This window comes from Arvicola amphibius, chromosome 9 (genome assembly GCF_903992535.2).
Source record: "Arvicola amphibius chromosome 9, mArvAmp1.2, whole genome shotgun sequence".
Lineage (NCBI taxonomy): Eukaryota > Metazoa > Chordata > Mammalia > Rodentia > Cricetidae > Arvicola > Arvicola amphibius.
Window position 1 is genome coordinate 104222754 of NC_052055.2, and position 20673 is coordinate 104243426.

General features: G+C 49.9%; 1 protein-coding gene across 1 annotated transcript in view; it reads right to left on the reverse strand.

The window, feature by feature from the left end:
- The window catches only part of Hk1 (hexokinase 1), a 67624-nt gene that overhangs the window by 31718 nt on the left and 15233 nt on the right, over window positions 1–20673 (reverse strand). Inside the window, exons 2-3 of the mRNA XM_038342174.2 lie at window positions 14232–14394; window positions 2015–2163 (exon numbers count right to left, since the gene is read on the reverse strand). Of these exons, the coding sequence (XP_038198102.1) occupies window positions 2015–2163; window positions 14232–14394 (312 nt within the window). The remainder of the gene's footprint in view (window positions 1–2014; window positions 2164–14231; window positions 14395–20673) is intronic.

A 20673-nucleotide genomic window follows, 5' to 3' on the forward strand; every position in this document is an offset into this window, starting at 1 on the left:
GTGAGTTTGAGATCAGCCTAGACTACAAAGGACAACCAGGGCTATATAGTGGAACCTTGCTTCAAAATAAATAAATAAATAAATGAAAGAAGGAAGCCGGGCGGCGGTGGCGCACGCCTTTAATCCCAGCACTCGGGAGGCAGAGGCAGGCGGATCTCTGTGAGTTCGAGACCAGCCTGGTCTACAAGAGCTAGTTCCAAAGCTACAAAGACAGGCTCCAAAGCTACAGAGAAACCCTGTCTCGAAAAACCAAAAAAAAAAAAAAAAGAAGGAAAAGAAAAAAGTTCCAGTGGCTAATAATTTCTGGGGTGAGATCACCTCCAAAATCTCAGAATTTGTACAGCTACTAAAACAGCTGACAAGGACTTCTCATGTATAAAATGGACATAATGAATACCTAGCCACAGGGCTGCCACGATGATTAAATGAGCCACGAGACAGAAAGTGTTCATATGTCAGCCACTTGCACAGTACAAGCGTGGTACTTGGTGTGTGCTATAAGACACCGCGCCACCACCATCGTCATCGTTTTTTTTAGGTGACTTAGAAGGAACAAAGAAACAAACAGCAGGAAGCGAAAGGATCCCAGGAATAAGAAGGAAAACTGGGGGCACAGGCTGGAAGGAAATTACTGAGCAAGTGTCCCCTAGGATGGAGGTACCCCCTAGACAAGCCCTGCTCCTAAGAGGCCAGGCTGAGGCACACAGGGAATGTTTGCATGCTGGCAGTCTCAGTAGTGGCTCAACCTTGGGACCACCGACAGTGATAAGCCAGCACTTGTTAGGCGGAACAGGGCCTGCCAAGCAGGCTGCTGGCTACCTACAGAAAAGAAGCCACTTAATAGGCAATGGGGACATGGGTAGGAGACCTCCCTTCCCAAGCAGTATCCTTGAGCTGAAGGGACCAGTCTCTAAAGCCCAGTGATGGAGGCAGGGCCACCTAACGTGGCTTCACCTGCCTCTGTGGCTGACTGTAAGGTGCTTTGTCCACTTCAGAGACAGCGTTTCCTTGCACGTTCACTGTGCTATGCTCCGAAAAACTCGGAATCCAAGCAGCAGGCAGAGTTCAAGGCCAGGACCAGCTCCTGTCTAGGTGGGTTGCTCTAACTCTCAGCCACAGTAACTTAGGCACCAAGTAGGATCCTCTAGAGAAGACCCCTGGGCCTCACCTCACAGGCCACCCCAGAACCACTGCTTTCTGTGGAGAACTTGAACCTTGTCATCCACGAACTCACACCTTCCCCAGCAGGAATCAGGAAGCTTCTAACGTACCAAGACCACAGCCCCACTGTGGAATGAGGGGGGGGGGCAAGCTCCCATCCCTAAGAGTAATGGAGCACCCCCACGTGTAGGCTCAGGGGACCCAGAGATGAGTGAAAACCTGAGGGGATTGCCAGAACCTTAGTCACAGGGTCCTGGGGAGATAGGGACCCACCCCACATCACAAAACAGGTCTCCACGTATGCACACATCCTTTGGTCAGGAAGGTTGGCCCTGCTCAAGGTCTTGTGGAAGGAGGAGAGACGGCCATTTGCAGAGCAAAGCTTGCAGCCTCCGCTGGTTGACCCAAGGGTGTGTGCACACCATTAAATCAAGAGCACAGAGCTCCCGATACCTCAAGCTGGGCACCACTCCACTGGGCCTGGCTTCCAGTGAGTGGGTGAAGAAGCCAGTGGTCTCAGAGATGGGCATTTCTACCCAAAGGGTGGGCTAACCCTCTGCCAAGGAAAACAACCCCAGATCCTTTTAGGAACAAAAGCACTTGCAGCAATGCCATGGGGCCTCCCTCCTCACAGCCTTCACCGGCTCCCACACCACCAGTTCACCTGACGGAGCACACCTCTTCAGGCGTGAGCAGCTCCACACAGCTGCCTCCTCCCTCCCCTGGGGGTCCTTTACAATCACTTATAACAGACCTCCAGTGAGTCCTGCTACGCCCCAGCTTTCAGAGGCCCCTGTGGACGCTCCAAGGGATGCTGGCTTGATGGCACGGAACGACGAGGACGAGGACCCACCTGGCTTCCACTGCCGTGCACGATGTTCTCTGGGGTTTCGTAGACCTCAGACTCCATGAAGACATTCTGGTTCTTGTCGTGATTCACCTGCACCCGCAGGATGCGAAAGGAAGACCCGCCGAGATCTAGGGCGATGAAATCCCCCTTTTCTGACAAGGGAGGAAAGAGGTGTCATGTCAGACTGAAGTGTGAGAAGACCCTGGGTGGTATCCACCCTTTGGATCTGGCCCTATCTGTCTCTGCCGCCTGCCTTATGGCACGTTAAGCAGAAAGCGCGCTCACCTCGCCTGGCCCTGCTGGAGCAACTCTAGTCTCACACTGCAGAAGAGGCGCTGAAGGAGGCACAAGGCTCCATTCCACCTTCCTTGGATTCCTTAGCCCATTTAAAGAGCAGCTCTGATGCCCATAAATAAAGACCACACAACACTGGCTTTTTAGTTTGTTGTGATGGGGTCTCAGGTAGCCCAGGCTAGCCTCAACATCGCTATGTAGCTGAAGATGACCCCAGACTCCCAACCCTCCTGCCTGAGCCTCCCAACTGTATTAAACTGGATTAAAGGTGTGTGCCACCACACCCAGCTTGCACAGGAAAAGCCTATGCTGAGGTCCATCCTATGCCTGGGGTTTCTTCCACGCTGGCTCAGATGCCAACCATGGCTTGTCCAGAGTTCCAGTTACTCCTTGGGTTGTTTTCCCATTATTGTAAGATATATACAGTGTGAAGCTTAGCACTAGGACCATTTGTTGAGTGCATAGCTCAGTGTCACTAAGGACATTCGTAGGGTTGAGCAGCTATCACTACTGGCGAAACTTTTCCATCACCCAACGTGACTTGGAAACCATTAATCAAGAATTCCTCATCCCCATTTGTCCCTAGGAACCTCCACTGCACTGTCTGAAAGTTACTGGTTCTAGACATTTCATATATGGAAGCAGGCATAAATAGTCTTTTGTGACTGGTGGCTTTCACTTAGTATAATATTGATGTTACAGCCTGGATTACCAGGCCAGGAGTGATAGCCACCTTGTCTCCCTAAGTACCAGTAGCCCTCCTATCCACGGCTATCAGTATCAGCTAGTGGAACCTCACTTACCCTGAGAAGGATAACTAACACTCACACACGCACACATGTTTCAAGCCAAGTATGGTGGTCCACGCCTATGATCCCAACACTTAGGCTAAGACAGAAGGATTGCGAGTTCTAAGCTAATCCGGGCTACACAGTAAAAACTTGTCTAGGGTGAGTATGTTTAATAATATCATCTAAAATTTTTTTAAGTATATTTTTAAAAAACCCAAAGGTTAGGATATAGCTCAGTGGTAAAACACATGCCCGGCATATGAGAGGCCCTGGGGTTGGTCCGTAGCGCCACAAACAAAAAAATAAACGGAATTAAACAACTCTTTTCTGGGCATTTCATATAAATGGTTGCTTTTTTCGCTTAGCAAAATGTCTCTTCTAATGTGCCTCTATGTCGCACTGTTTATCAGCATTCCACTCCGTTCTTTTCGTGGTTAGTGCTCTCCCACTGTCTGCACGCGCCTCAGCTAACTCATCCCTTCATTAGCTGGTTGACATGGGCCGTTTCCACTTTGGGCTAGTATGATCAGCACTGCCAGGCACACTTGCACATGGGCTCATGTGTGTGTGTGTGTGTGTGTGTGTGTGTGAGAGAGAGAGAGAGAGAGAGAGAGAGAGAGAGAGAGCGCGCGCACGTGCGCATGCAAGCACATGTGTACACACATCCTCGTTTCTCTCGACTGTATGCAGGGGTCAGACTGCCTGATAAAACATGGTTAGTCTGTAGAAATGCCACTATCTAACTGGCTGTGTTACTCTCCTGTTTGTGATGGATGAAATCTCTATTTTGTCTGTACCTTCAGGAAATGTGATGTCATTTTCCACTGTTACCCACATCTCTCTGACGAGTGCTGACGTTGGAACACCATCTACCTACAGACTGCCCATCTATATCCACCCACACCCTTTGCTCAGATCAAAACAGGAGGGGTCTTGATGTCAGATATATGGGGGTATGAGGACTAATCACTCAAGCCTAGCAATCTGAGTTCTATCCCCAAACCAACGTAAAATGCCAGATATGGTGGTGCACATCTGTAAACGTCTGTAACCCTACTCCTACAGCCACTTGGGAGGCAGAGATTGGAGAATGGGCCGGAAGCCTGTGGGCCAGCCTGGAATGTACACTGCAGCAAAGGAATCGGGGGACTCTATGTCAACAAGGTAGGAGTTGTCCTTGGGCCTCCACAGCATGATACGGCATTAGTTAGTAAGTAGGGTCAGGGATGTAGCTTAATAGTAGAGTGTTTGCTTAGCTAGCCTGCGGTTGTCTTAGTCACTGCTCTATTGCTCTGAAGAGACATCATGAGTAAGGCAACTCTAATAAAAGTTTTGCCATGTATCTAGTAACATAGGCAGCAGGTAGAAAGAGAAAAGACTGGGCCTGGCGTGGGCCCATTCCCTGTGACACACCTCCTCCAGCAAGACCACACCTCCTAATCCTTCTGAAATAGTTCCAGTAATGGGGACCAAGCATTCTAACACATGAACCTATGGGGGCCACTTTCTTTCAAACTACCACATAAGTTCAGTTCCTGCCAAAAGAGAGAGAGAGGGGAAAAGTATGTGTGTGGGAGAGAGAGAGAGAGAGAGAGAGAGAGAGAGAGGGAGGGAGGGAGGGGGGGAGGGAGAGAGGGAGGGAGGGGGGGGGGGGGGGAGGGAGGGAGGGGGAGGGGGGGGGGGGGGAGAGGAGGGAAAGAAAGGGAGGGGAAGAGAAGGGAAGGGAACGGAAGGGAAGGAAAGGGCCAGACAGATAATAAAGTGCTTGCTACCCAAGCATGAGGACCTGAGTTCAATCCCCAGCACCCTGTAAAGAAAGCCAGGTACGGGCTGGAGAGATGGCTCAGTGGTTAAGAGCATTGCCTGCTCTTCTAGAGGTCCTGAGTTCAATTCCCAGCAACCACATGGTGGCTCACAACCATCTGTAAAGAAGTCTGGTGCCTTCTTCTGGCCTGCAGGCGTACATGAAGACAGAATATTGCATACACAATAAATAATTTAAAAAAAAAAAGAAAGCCAGGTACAATAGAATGTATTATAGTCCAGCACTGGGGAGGTGGACAGTGGATCCCGGGTGCTCACTGGCCAGCTAGCCTAGCCTACTTGCTACCCCCCAACCAATGAAAGACCCTATGCTAAAAAATAAGACAGACAGCACCTGAACACCTGAAATCAACCTCTGGCTCCCATACACGCATGGACACTCTCCCACATGTACTCACACAGATACTCACAACAACAACAACAACGACAACAACAACAACAACAACAACAACGGCAGGGCTGGTGAGATGGGTAAAGCACTTTCTGTGCAAACCTGAAGATCTGAGTTCAGTTCCCGGACTCGCCCCCCATAACGATGGGAGGAGAGAACCAACTCCACAGACCTCTCCTCTGAGCTCCACACACGTACCACAGCATGTGCATACGACCATACATGCATCATATGTCCACAATAGGAAGAAATAAACTTAAGCTTTAAAATATAGTAACAATAAAGAAAGTGCAAACATTTTAAAAATTTTCTTGTTACTTTCGTGGGGCTGGGCATTGAGCCCTGGGCATACCATTGCTAGGCAAAAAATTTTACATTTTCATGAAGTACCATTTTTTTTTCTGGTTTTTCCCTTTAGTTCTGTGTTGTGTATAAGAATCCAAACTGCAGCTGGACAGTGGTGGTGCACGCTTTTAATCCCAGCACTCAGGAAGCAGAGGCAGGAGGATCTCTGCGAGTACAAGGCCAGCCTGGTCTCCAGAGCGAGTTCCAGGACGGGCACCAAAGTTACACAGAGAAACCCTGCCTCGAAAAGCCAAAAAAGAACACAAACCACCAAATGCAAGTTCACAGAGGTTCATACCTACTATTAGGAGCTTCACGGTTCCAGCTCTTACACTTAAGTCTTTGATCTACTTGGAGTCAATGTTTTGTAGAGGATATGAAGTAAGGATACAACTTGGTTCTTTGTGGACGGTCAATGTCCTGGCACCGCAGGCTGAAGAGACTCTTTTCCCTCACTGAATAGCCTTGGCACCCCTGCCAAAAATCAACTGACTATGAAAGTGTGTCTCTGTCTCTCTGTATGTTTTATTTGTTTTGGGTTTTACTTTGTTTTGTTTTGAAACAGGGTCTTACTGTGTAACCCTGGCTGGCCCATAACATTCTATGTAGACCACACTGGCCTTAAACTCAGAGATCCACCCATCTCTGCCTCCTGAGTGCACGGATTAAATCATGTACCACCAAACCTGGCTTTATTTTTATTTTTGAAGTTAGGGTTTCTTTTTTGCCAAAATAAGAGTATTCTCTTTCATACAGTGGACAAATGCTTATATTTGATTCATTACAAACTTTTATAATTGGGAAATTTTTTAGTTGCCAACTTGGTCTCATGTTTAGATAAATAAAAGAAAGTGGGTTTCCTGCCATCGATGTTCCAGGTAACGGCTGAGAAGTTGGGGACCCTGGGCTGGCCCATCCTACCCTGTCCTGCTCACCTCCCTTTCCACTCAGCCTCTGAAACAGACTCAAGGCAACAAGGTTCCGGGGAGTTCGGGTGAGAGTAGACAGGACAACCAGAACATGCCAGGCCAGATCATCTGAACGGCACTGGATGTCAGTAAACAAGAGGATGGATTGGAGGAGCACCTGACAGTGGCTGCTGAGAGCCAAGGGGGCTCTCTTGAAGCAGGATCCTCCCTACCTGAGGTGTCCCTGGCTCCATTTGATAGGTGTCTCAGGAAAAAAAAAAAGGTTTATCACACCTATTTGAAAATCACTTTCACTGCCCAAGAAATGCTGGGAAAATATTAACTCCATCCCACAATTCACGGATAAAAAAGCTCCAAGCAAACTGGTCCTACCAGTGGCCAAGGGGACCCTCCCTTCTCCCCGGCTTGCAAATTGCAAATATGCGTTGCTCATTATTTTTTTCTCTTCTCTTTGCTTTTCTTTTTTAATAGTCTGCAGGCCTTATCTCCCTCAGCTGGGTGAATGATGAGCAGGTTGGAGACTACTGCCCTGTGCAGCAGAGTCTGCAGACAGCAGACAGTCCGAGGGTCTGAGCTGGCTCAGCAGGAACCGCCTAGGTCAGTCACAAGGCCTGTCTGCTCTTCTGTTCTGCCAGGCCAGGGACAAAGAGAAGTGGCTTCAGGTAAGTGCCACAGGGGATTTGGTAAGCTCTGATGGATGCCTGGCATTTCCTTAGCTCAAACTCAGTATCCTCCTGCTTAAGCCACTTAAGTAGCTGGGATTACAGGCCTGCACCGGCCTGCCTACCTACCTACCTACCTACCTACCTACCTACCTACCCATCCATCCATCCATCCATCCATCCATCATATATCTATCTACCTATCATCTACCTACCTACTTACCTATCTAATCTATCTATCCACCCACCCACCCACCCACCCATCCATCTACCTACCTACCTACCTTCCTCTCCTCCTCCTCTCCTCTCTGACAAGGTCACACACAGCACAGCCTTGTCTTGAAGGCACAGCTAAGATGACATTAAACTTCTGATCTCCCTGCCTCCACTTCCTGAGTGCTCAGATTACAGTGCGCGCCAACAGGCCCATTTCAGGCTCACTAGTCTTATGAGGCCAGCTGGGAGGGGATGGAGTCAGAAGAATATTGTCTGCGTTTTGCCTTCTCTCTATCTCCTTCCACATCAGTGATATCAGTGAATTCTAGAACCTTCTTCACCCTTCCTCAGGGGCTGTGCTTACACAGGCTCCATGGGGTCCTACAGCCAGGAATGCTGCTTAGAAAGGCCCTCCCTCCCTATGAAGTACATACGCCCGCCCACAGTGCAAGTTAGAAAGGCCCTTCCTCCCCACGAAGTACATAAGCACCGCAGTGCAAGGGCGATGCTGATAGAACTCACTATGCTTCTTACAGTGCCCTACAGGTCCCAAAGCACCCAGAGCAGGGAGAATCATGCCCTCCATTTCATGTTTATTATTTTGTTCAGCCCAATTAGATATTTCTTTAAACAGAGAAACTCGCCGGGGGGGGGGGGTGGGAGGTGTTGGCACATGCCTTAAATCCCAGTACTTGGGAGGCAGATTTTTTAGTACAAGGCCAACCTGGTCTACAGAGCGAATTCCAGGACAGGCTCCAAAGCTACAGAAAAACCCTGTCTCAGAAAACCAAACCAAACCAAACCAAACAAACAGAGGAACTCATGGCAATTCTCCTGCCTCAGCATTTCCAACTGCTGGGATTATAGGTATGAGTTGTCAAACTCCCTTATACCCATTTTACAGACGAGGCAACGAAGGCTGAGACTGAAGTAACTTCTCCAAGGTCGCGCTGAACTAGTCAGTGAAAGTGCTGGGGACTTCTCCATTTGTATGGATTTTGTTTCTTTTTACCTCCTCTTACTTCAAATTCAGCTTCTTGCACCAGCAGCTGGCTGCCCTCCAATTTCCTCTGTGTAACCTTAGTCTCCGATCTGCCATCCCACTCCAGGGGCCTCCAACTCTAACCCCTCCCAGCTTTTCCCATCCTCCTGGTGGGAGGGAGCCAGTCTTCAAGAGAAGAAGGCTCATTAAGCACCGCTCTGAAGGGCCTGGCATCTCTTCCCTTCCAACGATGGCCATTATTACCAGGAAATAATGGAAAGCAAACACAGGGCCAGGTGTCTCTCTGAGCACCAGCCTGTGTTGGAATACAAGGCAAACAGAGGCTGCCTTTATGAAAACGCCCCGTGAATGAGCTGCAGGCAAGCCAGCCCCAGGGACAACCTTCATCCTAAACGTCACCAGAGCCAGCTCTAAAAGCTGGACCCACGTGCCACTGGAACTTCCAGTCATCGTTGGATACAACGTAGCCAGTGCTAATTAGATTCTGTCTCAAAACAGGAAGGAAATAGCATGTGGTGGTGCTCACCTTCAATCTACCACGGGGGAAGCAAGCATATCTCTGTGAATTCAAGGCTAGCCTGGTCTACATAGTGAGTTCCAGGCTAGTTAGGACTATGTAGTAAGACCTATCATCAAAAGTATCTATCATCAGACTGGAGAGACGGCTCAGCAGTGAAGAGCACTGGCTGCTCTTCCAGAGGAGTGGAGTTCAGTTCCCAGCACCCACGTGACAGTGCACGACTGTAACTCCAAGATCTAACACCCTCAGACAGACAGACATGCAGTCAAAACACCAATGCATAAAATAAAACTATAAAAATAATTAGTATAAAAGATAAATCTATGACCATTGTGAGTGTGGTGGCACAAACTTGCAATCCTCCCTCTGGAGACACTGAGGCAGGGGGACAGCTAGTTCAAGGTTAGCCTGGTCTACATAAGACTATCTCATTTAAAAAAAAAACAAGAAAGGAAAAATATGACCAAATACACTGTAAACCATTCTGCTTTGCATGGAAGAAGATATTATCTGTATGTTTCCAGGAAATGTTTTGTGGCTTCTCCTTTGTAAAAAACATGTCATGAGCCCTGAGAGAGAAACAAACATCCAAGAATATACAGCCTCCCACAGCTCCTGAACTAATCGGGACCTATAATAGCCTTAGCACTAAGTGGGGCAGGGGGAAACCTCAGGAATGAGACACAGTCAACCCAGAGCAACTGCATGAGAAATACTGTCCATTAAAAACATCCAAGGGAGCCGGAAGAGACAGCACTGGCTGCTCGTGCAGAGGAGCCAGGTTCTATTCCCATCACCCACCTGGTAGCTCATAACTATCCATAACTCCAATTCCAGGGCATCTGATGCCCTCTTCTGACTTCAGAGGGCACAAGCACACATGTGGTGCACATACGTACTTGCAGGCAAAACTTATATACTTAAGAAAAAAAAAACCCTCACACCTTTAATCCAAGCACTTGGGAGGCAGACGCAGATGGATCTCTGAGTTCCAGGCCAACCTGGTCTACATAGTAAGTTCCAGGTCAGCTAAGGATACACAGTGAGACCCTGCCTCAAAAGAAAGAGAAAGAGAGAAAGAGAGAGAGAGAGAGAGAGATCTTTGAATTTGTATCCAGGGGCCAGTGATGCCAATAGCCTTGTCTCAGAAGCTCCTGTTCAGTGGACAACAGCAGCATAACTGGCCAAAGTGACAAGCACAAGGGACAGTTGGAAGCTCAGCCATAAATGGACATCAATATCACCCCTCCAAGGCTCAGGGAAGATGGTGGAAGATGGGATGGGAAGGACGTAAGAGCTGGAGAAGGGGGCAGAGTGAGGTGGAAGGCTGTCTGCAGAATATGACAGCGCAGCTGTGTTCTGATCTCACAGCCATTGTGTTTATTGCCAGAAGATCGGTGTAAGATCGGGCCTGTCGATACCGTCATGGGGGAGCGGCATGAGGCCTCCCCCTCTCTGAGGATTTACAGGCAGGAAACGGCAACAAGGGAAGAGGAGTTCAGCTCACGAGTGCCCACCCCTCTCTGACTATGCATAGGAAGTTAACGCTTGCTTTAGAAGGCAGAGGCATTTACCCCGGTAGTGTAACCACTGACAGGGAGCTTGCTCTCTTACAAATGAACGTTCACCCAGCATCCTGTCAAGAAACCCTAAGAAAACAGTGAACCTAAGCAAACAAAAAAGAAAAGTAATGAAAATGAAGACAGGGACTCAGAGGGTAACGGCAGAGGGATATGGTCGAGATCCATTACAAACATGCAGATTTCACCATGAGACTATATCATATATATATATAGTATAACTGATATATGTGAATACAATAATGTCCAAATGAAGACTGGCTCATAAAAAATGAGCTGTATATATCAGAAAGTGTTAGATATGTTTCCAAAAACCTCTTTCTGAAAAATGACCAGTTTCAAAGCTCAACCAGCCCACTGGGGTCAAGGATGGCAGGAATATGGAGACTGGCAGCTCCTCTCTTGACAGTCACATCCCCCACTCGGAAGCGCCATGCCTAGGACACTCATTCCCATTTCCCTCCCTGATTCTGTGGCTTGGCTAATTACCACAGTAGAGAGTGATGGTTACCATTCCAAAAGGGGAACAGCACCTCAGACTCAGACTTCCCGTACCGGACACCTGCTTCTGATCACAACAGTAAAGCTCAGAGCCCAGAGGCAGGCAAGGTCAAGGAGGGAGCCCCTACTCCTCAAAGGGGCACGGACTGAGCTGGGGGGAGGGGTATAGATACCAACGTCCGTGGCTGATGGGCCATTCCAGGGCACATGAGCTGATTCCCTCATAAGTATTAGGAATAGGGAGAAAAGCTATGGCATGTGCTATAAGCCATACTGTCTCCCCCAAAACCACAGTTCAAGTCCCAACCCCTGGTGCCTGTGAATGGAATCTTATTTGGGAATGAGCTCTTTGTGACCAAGCAAAGCCACATTTCTCAACTTGTGGATCATGACCCCTTTGAGGGTCGGACGACCCTTTCACAGGGTTCACCTAAGACCATCTGTAGACCAGATATTTACATTACGATTCATAGCAGTAGCAAAATTACAGTTATGGAGTAGCAATGAAATAATTTTACGGTTGGGGGAGGGGGTCACCACAATGTGAAAACTGCATTAAGGGGTTGGGGCACTAGGAAGGGTGAGAACCACTGAAGTAAAGAAGCGGTCACCAGTGTGGGCCCTAATCCAACATGGCTGGCATCCCTTAGGACAAATGACAAGGATCCAGAGGACCCGATAATGGTTGTTGTTCAAGTCTTTGGCTTCACCCTCTCCTGTCTTCTCCCCTCTTTTTCTGCTGTCAGTGCTGATCTGCGCTCCTCAGAGGCCTCAACACTTGATCCTAACAGCAACGGAGGAAACAGGCAGGGCCCAAAGGAGGCCTAGAGCCCAGGCCGCTGGCTCTGATTACTCCAACCCTGTGGCCGTGTCCCAACATGGGCATATAGCTGTGTGCATCATCACATCTACGACACCACTGATTGTGAGACACACAATTATCTGATGAAACATTAACAGAGAAAAAAAATGTCACAAGGTGGAAATAATAGAAAGGGGAAACAAGATGGAATGTAGCACAAAACAATGCAGATGTTAGAGTCTGAGGGGAGTTTGGGGGGTGTTTTTTTTAAAAAACAGGGTTTCTCTTTGTAGCTCTGGAACCTTTCCTGGAACACGCTATGTAGACCAGGCTGGCCTCGAACTCACAGAGATCCATGCATCTGCCTCCTGAGTGCTAAGATTAAAGGCGTGCGCCACCACCACCCGAGATTTTTTTTTTTTTAATGAATGATTCCAGATGAATGAAACACGGGAGCAGACTCTGGGGAAGGCAGCTGTGCTAAAAGCACATAAGGTCCTTCCCACGCGGGACTGCTCAGAGCCTTTATCAACCTCGGGTCCCCACAGGGAATTAGAGAATGGGATATTTCCCAAATGAGTGGGCCTTGTCTGAAAGCATATGTGGGGGGGGGGGGAGAATGGCTAGGTATGAGACCCTCAACCCTGGAAACGGATGGTAGGAAGAGTGGGGGAGGGGCACTGCTTGACTAAAGGTACTTGGAAGGGGCTGGTGGGAGATGCGAGTTCAGAAAGAAAAAAAAGAAGACATCTCCTTCCTGTTCCTCCTCCCTGATTACAGTGATCAGGTAACCTTCCCAAGCCTCCCAAATCCCTGCCTCCCCAAGTCCAGCTTACTTGCCACTCTCTCCCCTCTCAGCTGCAAAAGGCATAGCTGAACTCAGCTAACACCCCTGAGAGATTCTTAGTCTGTTTATGGGCTCACCCAGGGCTAAGAAACAGTGAGCGTTAACACACAGGGCCTCCCTTCCCCAGTCACAGGCACCAGAACACACTGAGAGTATAGCAGCCAGGGTTGTTCCACCCGCTAGAACTGCTTCAAAAGCTGAACTGCTCACAGCTGACCCTTGAAGAAACACGCCAGCCTGAGTTGGAGCCAGCTCAACTCTTGAACAAAGAAACATCAGAGATAGAGACAGCAACATGTGTACGGTGAGTCCCATTATAAAACAGGACAAACAGGACAAGTGGTAAGGCCGGCTCTAGCCGGGACTATTTTGGCTCTCAGCCAGTGTGCACAGCAAGCCCAGCACTGCCCTTTGCCAGGAAAACATCTGTAAAAGCTGCAGTTTTGCCCGCATGGGCATACAAGCTGTTTCAAACTTCTCTAGACAAGACTGAAAATCCAGGCCTCCAGAGCGGCAGAGAAACTGAAGAAGGGCGGAAGCCACACTCATGGGAGTGAACGCACAAAGAAATGACTTCCGGGAACCTGGCTCCCCTCACGGCATGCTGTGGGTGAACCCCATCCTGGTGCTGGAGTGGCTTCAGCATGTACCTTTGCAAACTAGTAGTAACTATGAATTGGCTGGGCAAAATGGCTGCCCCTGAGCAAATGAGGCCATGGCCTCCCAGCTTCCACTTGGCCAGTGAAGAGCAGAGGTCAATTCCCTGGACAGGTGAGCCGTCAGGCCTCGGGGAAAGTCCTTCAACTCCCTGCAGCAGGCAGGAGCCACAAGAAGGCAGACTGAGAGGAGAATCCCTGGCGCTACCTTGATACTGTGTAGGGAATTTGTCCAAATGGGGACTTGAATGCCTTACCTCTGAGTCCAAGCCCTACCTGGCCACTAGTGGTGCTACTTATCTGGGGCACCAAAGGGAGGAATGGCCAGATGCTTGGGATTCCAAGGAACCTTTGGTTTATTCTAGAGATGTAGAATAGATAACCCCACACAGTACCTGCAAACCCCTAAATGCCATACTTTCAAAGTATCACATAGGTCTGCCCCAGAGGGCAAGTCAGCATTGTCCAATGTGGTGCCATCAGCCTGGCAGACAGATGACAGATGGGTCAATGTAGGGATAGAGGGATAACCGGACTAATGGGAGAACAAGAGAATGGGTGGGCAAGTGGGTGGGTAGGAGAGTGGGTGAATGGGTGGGTGGGTGGGTGGGTGGAGAGAAAGAGGAAGTGAAGAATGGGGAGATCAATGGGAGAACAGGTGGGTGAGTGGGTAGGTGGATGGATGGAAGGATGGAGAGAAATGATGGACCAATGGGTGAACAGGTGGGTGGCAGGATGGTAGATGGACCAGTGGGCGAGCAGGTGGATGAAGTGGCGATTGAGCGGAAAGCAACACCTGAGGAAATGCCTGTGGGAAGGATGGTCACAGGGCACTCGGAGCCCGATCTCGGAGACTCACCTGAGCCGTCAGGGATGGACCTTACAAAGGTCGGCAACATCTTGACCGTGGCTGTTGGGTTATAATCCCGGGAAAGGCCATTCTTCATTTCTTTCTTGAAGCGTGTCAGGATATCTATCAGAATTTCATCAGAGAGCCGCATGGCATACAGATACTTATCAATCTGGGGGAAAAGATGAGAAAGGAGAAGAACGAGGCTGAGTTCAAGGGAGGTTCGGTTCAGCTCCAGCCTGGCTGGGCGAGACAGGGCGAGAAAGTGGTGGCCTGGACAACTGAACTTCAGACACACTGGAGCAGCCTCGAGGGGACCAGACGGGGCTGTCCAGCTCCTCAACTGTGCCACCCAGAGCAGGTCCACAGGCGCGCGTCCCTCTTCCTCACCTACAAAATGAACAAGACAACTCCAAGGCCCCTTCCAATCCTGGAATACTACAAGGAAAATGCTGTTCGGTCCCCTAGGGTACGATACAGGTAGGTTTCCTCCTCCAACAAAGGGACCGTAAGCATCCTTCCCGCTGTGACAGGGGGCTGGCACCTCAAGGTCGGCAGGACCATACAGGTTAAGATCATGGGCTCTGGGGACAGCCACACAACCTCAAGGCCTAGCCCTGCTATCTAAGACTTGCATGGATTTGTTTTTTTTTTTTTTTTTTCAGTTGAAATAAAATAGGACTTAACCAGGCAGGGTGGTGTATGCCTATAATGCCAGAACTCAGGAGGCTGTGGCAGAAGGGTTATAAGTTCAAGGTCAGCCTGGACTATATAGCAAGACACTTTTTTAAAAAGCAGATCAATTAAATGACTGCATGGATGAAGCAGTAGTGCCAATGGGTTTCTTTGGGCACATGACTCTCTTAAAAGTTTTATTATTTTTAGTTTATGTGTATGAGTGCTTTGCCTGTGTGTATATATAAGTGCGCTGCCAGATCCCCTGGACCTGGAGTTAGAGATGGTTGTGAGCCATTATGTGGATGCTGGGAGTCAAACCCAGGTCCTTTGCAAGAATATCAGGTGCCCCTTCCTGCTAGGTCATCCCTTCAGTCCCAAATGCAATTTCTAAGCAGGTAGAAGCGGTCAGCCAAAGAGCTAGGACTTTCAGAGAACACGCGTGGCTAGTCCCAAGAGGAGGCATTAACCTCTCCCTTAGAATGTATGGGGTCAGCGCCAGCCGCTCCATGCCCACATGTGGGGACTCTGTGCCCAATCAACATGTTCACAGCACCAAATAGATCTCTGTCCTTTAAACTTCTTTCTGGTCCCTGATTCTCCTCCAGTCCACAGGCTCCTAATCTCAAACCCCTGGGTGGTCACTGACTGTCCTTTCTGTTTAACTCACTCAGAGAGTCTTTCACTAGGAGGTGAGGTATTAGTCAGTAGAGTGCTCGCCCAGTATGTGTGCAGGCCCGGGTCAAACCCAGGTCTGGAAGCACATGTCTGTAATCCCAGCACTAGGTAGGTGGAGCCAGGAAAATGAGGAGCTCAGTTCCTCTTGGCTACATGGGCTATAGAGTGAGTCCCTGTCTCAAACAAAGTATTCACGAGGGAGCTGGTGGTGTAGCGCAATGGGGTACAGTTCCTCGTACAAGGGCCCCACCACAGTGGGGGCAAGTGGTTACTGGTGCCGTCGATGCTCAACAAGAACTAGACACCTGTTCTTGTGGGATGAGCCTTGTGATGTCCCCTGGCTTTTTTTTTTTTTTTTCTCACCGTTGTTCTCTTGGCTTCTCTGCACCTATGAAATCCAGCCGAGCCTGAGCAGGTAATACTGGAGATGTCTATCCTTTCATTCTGCCCATTGCCAAGGGAGCCTCTCACAGGGCAGGTCCGGTCAGTTCTCTCCCTCCCTTCCCTGGGCTGCCACCCCATCCCCGAGGCACCCGCTCTCACTATCAAGACTCTTTGCCTCACCCGACCACACTCCCTAGCTCCTGCTGCTGCTGCTGCCTCAGGTTCCTCTGGTCCGGTGGTCACCTCCACCCAAAATGCCTTCCTTCTCTTCCCAGCTACCCAGCCTTTATGAGCCCCTTGAGATCTAGGTTAGGTGTCACCTGCTCCCAAAATCTCCCAAGTCCCCCAAAGCTGGAGCTAACCCATCCCATGGTCCTCAGCACGGATCACAACTTTCTGTGTGTGTTCCCTCCGCAGAACCGGTGCTGTTTGTCTCAACCTCCCCAGCGCTGCCCCTCTTTGGATCCCTGCAGCCGTATTTATGACTCAGTGAGAGTGATAAGACCTTGCTGCTGATTGGCTGCTGAACACAGCATCTTGGACTCACTGTTCAGAATGGCTAGAAATGTCCTGACTTGAGGACAGAGTCCCCAGGCCAGGTCACCTCTGCATACTTGCTCTGGTCTCTAGGCCTCATGCTCCCTCCAGGCCCTGCTATCTCCTGTTTCATAGATAATCACGGCGCTGAGTCTACCAGTCCTCCGTGACCCAAGGGAATCACTGTCTCTGCTCCCCATGTCAGCCAGCCACTCTTTCCTTTCTCCTTAATGGCAAAGCCACATAAAGGACAATCGGAAGCTGCAAAGAGCAGTATAGAAACTGCCAGAAGCATGGCTCTGGGTGGAGACAAACAGTGTTCTACCCCAAGGCTGGCAGCACCAGCGTAGGCACGGTGCCCTCCGTTGGGGGGGGGGGCATCAACAAAGGTCACAATACAAGCACGATAGAGAAGCCCTGAGGGGGGCAACGTCAGAAAGTGTGTCCGGGCAAAAGCAGGTGCATGTGCAGCCAAAGGTAAATGGAAATCAGCTCTGTGTGGATGGAGCAGATAGTTCAAGAAATCAAGAGGACCACCCAGAGCCGGCGACAACACACAGAGTCCCGAGAGCCACGCCAACAAATACAGACCTGATCCCAACACATGGCAAGCCTGAGACAGCGTCAAAGAGGACCCAGTGAGATGATGGAGCTTCCGAAGGAGCAAGGTGTCTGCAGAGAGTAGGGACCTGACCCTCCAGAAATAGTAATAAGGCCACCCCAGCTTTCTGGACATGCCTCATCTGCCACCCTTCTCACACAACGTCCTGACTGTCTGATCAGGCTCATGCCCATCCCTTCTGACAGTGTGGGTGCCCCAGGGAAAGGAAGTGTATTGAATGGAGCTTTGCAAGTCGCCTGGCACAGAGGCAGCTTGGATGCTGCTGGCTGCTCCTGCTGTAGCCTGAGCATGGTTTCCACAAACCAAGTGTTTTCACATCCAGCGTGTCATTTACCCTTCAAGAAGACCTTGTTGGGGAGACGCTCTTAATCCATGTTTTACAGTTGCAGGAGCGGGGCTACAAGCAGCTAAGGGATGCATTCCAACACAACCAGGGAGTACGGTTTTACACCAGCAAACCTAAGGCTCCTCTGTAACCATCCTTGACCCTTGAGGGCTGACCTAAGGAGAGCTGTTGAGGTCTTTGAGCTGGATACATAGAAAGAAGGCTCTAGAGAAAGCAGGACTCTCTGAAGCTCCTCAGGTGCCCTCGCTCCTAACTGGGGGATTATCTCAGTACAGATACTAATCACAAACCCCAACATTTTAAGTTGATCTTAGCCCATAGAAAGCCAAGAAATTCAAATGAAAAGGCAAGTTGGGGGGCCCTACTCTCCTGCTCGAGTGTATGAGTCACCATGGGACAGAACCCCTCTTAGAAGAGACATGGAAACCAGAAACTGGCGTTACTAGAGTTGTCAGGATCTCGTTCTAGTTGCCTTGGCTTGGCCACCTGTCCTCAATAGGCCAATTAAACAGACAAAAGCTAATGAGAAGCGGAGAAAGGGGAACCAACAGGAATTTAAAGGCACACCCAAGTCTGTCTTGGAGGTTCAGGTTGAAATAGAGGGTAAAAAGGATACACCTCTAAGCAGTCCCCGTCAATGTGGTCTTTCCCACCGTGGACCCATCACTGTTTCAGTTTCTGGATCTTGGAGGGTCCCTCAGGTGGTCAGCACTGGGTGAACCGTCTTCCCAGGAGCTCCTCCTCTGGCCGGTACCAAAACCCGGCCTTTTCCTGTCCCAGTGTGAGTGAGGGTCCCGAGGAAATTTCAATTCCACGCGGTTCATTGTTTCCAAGATCTAATGGGCAAAGGAGGGCAACACCTCCTCCACGTACCACATCTTCACTCCTACCAAGACGGTTACAGCCCCAAGCTCACCTGTACCTGCCCTTCGCCTGAGGTGTGCTTGTGTTAACGGAAAGAGATTTATCCTGGTGCACAGTTCCAGGTATACAGTTCATCATGGCTCAGAAGGCAAGGCGGCAGGTGCATTTAGGCCATGGGTTACACGAGTCCACAGAGAACTCTAGATAGTCCCCTCTCCCCTGAGTACACACACACACATACACACACACACACACACACACAGAGTCCCACCCCTCTATTGCGAGTCTGCCCCATCCACTGCTGCCAGGTGTTCTAGTTAGGCACTACTGACCACAGACTCCCTCCAGTCTCCGTGTTATAACTGATCACGGGGAGGACTCAGCACAGCACACCTCCAGGTAGTTCTTCTCACAAGTCTCAGGCTTTGGAACATCTTGCCACACGACAGGGACTCCCATGTGCTCACTCTGGTACATGGTACACCACACAAGTCTACAGGGATCTCAGGCTGACAGGAACATTGGTACCCCATGCCGAGTCAGGCCTGTATCTCTTGCCTGAGCCAGAACAGACTCCAGGGCCTTTGCCGTCATCCCATGTGGGACCAGTCCTACCCGTGAGTATCGAAACCTCACTATTCTTCAGTGTGGACCAAGGGGGCCTTGAAGCTCTGCACCTCCCATATGGACTTGGGCTTAGGCAGCAGACTCCATCCGCAGAAAGAATGCTACCTTGCCAAGTCCCCTGGCCAGAAGCCCTGTGTCCGGTGAAAGAACTAGGAGCCTGGCACTGGACCCTATTCACCCACATGGCTGTGCCTGACCCCAGTCCCACCTCCTGATCCCAAAAGAACAAGCACAAAAAACCAATTCAAGACTAGACATGCCCAAGTGAGCAGGCCGGTCGTGACAGGATTGCCAGTAACCACTGGCAACGCGGGCATTTAGGCTTACGAAGGAAGGGCATGGTCATGGAAAACTTCACTCTCCACGGGAATTGAGAATGAGACGGCAGCTGGGAATGGTGACACGCACCTGTCAGGCTGGCACTCTGGCAGCTGAGGCAGGAGGATTGCAAGTGTGAGGCCAGCTGTGTCTGCATGGTAAGACGCTGTTTAAAACTAAGTAAACCTGGGCTGGGACTGCAGCTCAGTTGCTAGCGTGGTTGCCTAGCATGCAGGAAGCCCTGGGTTCCAGCCATAGCACCGCATAACCCAAGTGTGGTGGCAAAGCTTATGATTTTAGCATGTGGGAGCTAGAAAGAGGAGGAACAGAAGCTCAAGGTCAGGTCTAGAAAAATGGCTCAGTGGGTAAGAGCACTCGCCGTGAAAGCAAGAGGACCTGAGTTCAAATCCCCAGCACGCCTGTAAGATTCACACATACTCTATACATTCCTGTAATCCAGTGTTAGGAGGCTGAGGCAGGTGGCGCCCATAAAACCCACTGAGTAGCCAACTGAACAGGGAGCTTAGAGTTCAATGAGATGACCACTATATACATATGTGGTGGAGCATGATAAAGGGAGCTACCCAGCAGGATGTGGTAGTACATGCCTTTAATCCCAGAACTCGGGAAGCAGTGGATCTCTGTGAGTTTGAGGCCAGTCTGATCTGCAGAGTGAGTTCCAGGACAACACAGAGAAACCTTGTCTTTAAAAAGGGGAGGGGGCGCTACCCAAAGTCATCCTCTGGCCTCCACATATGTACACATGTGCCTCCACATACGTACACATGTGCCTCCACATACGTACAATATGCAAACATAATCCACAAACAATTGTATGCATACAGCATACACCATTCACAATCACACACTGAAAAATTTTGAGTCACTATGTAGGGAGTTCAAGGCCAGACTGAGCTACGTGAGACCCTGACTCAGAGATAAAAAAGTTTGAGGAGGGCAAAGCAAAGGGAGTCTGGAGCACAAGCCTCCAAACTGAGTTTTCCAAGCAAGGCGTTTCACAGAGAAAACTGGGCAGAGATTTCAACATAGGCTCACTTCCCTTTACCAAGTGACTGAGAGACGGGGGACAAGGGGTTTGGGGCTGGTTAAGGTCACTGGCCTTAACACTTGCAGAGGGCTCTGTCAGACAAGTGACAGCCGTGAAGCAGGGGCTTCAGTCTATTGGCTGTTTTCCTCCGTGCCACTACGACAGGGAAAGCCATCAGGAAAGACCATTGTCTCCAAGTTAGAGGGGAGGACATTGAGAACCACAGCTCCACAAAGTCACAGAGCTGCTAAGCAGAGGCTGTGTCTGGACTCTAGACAGTGTAGCCCCTCGCTTGGGGCTTCCTCTTTTTTTCCCTCACGTGTTGGAAAGAACAGAGGGGCTGTGGGCCAAC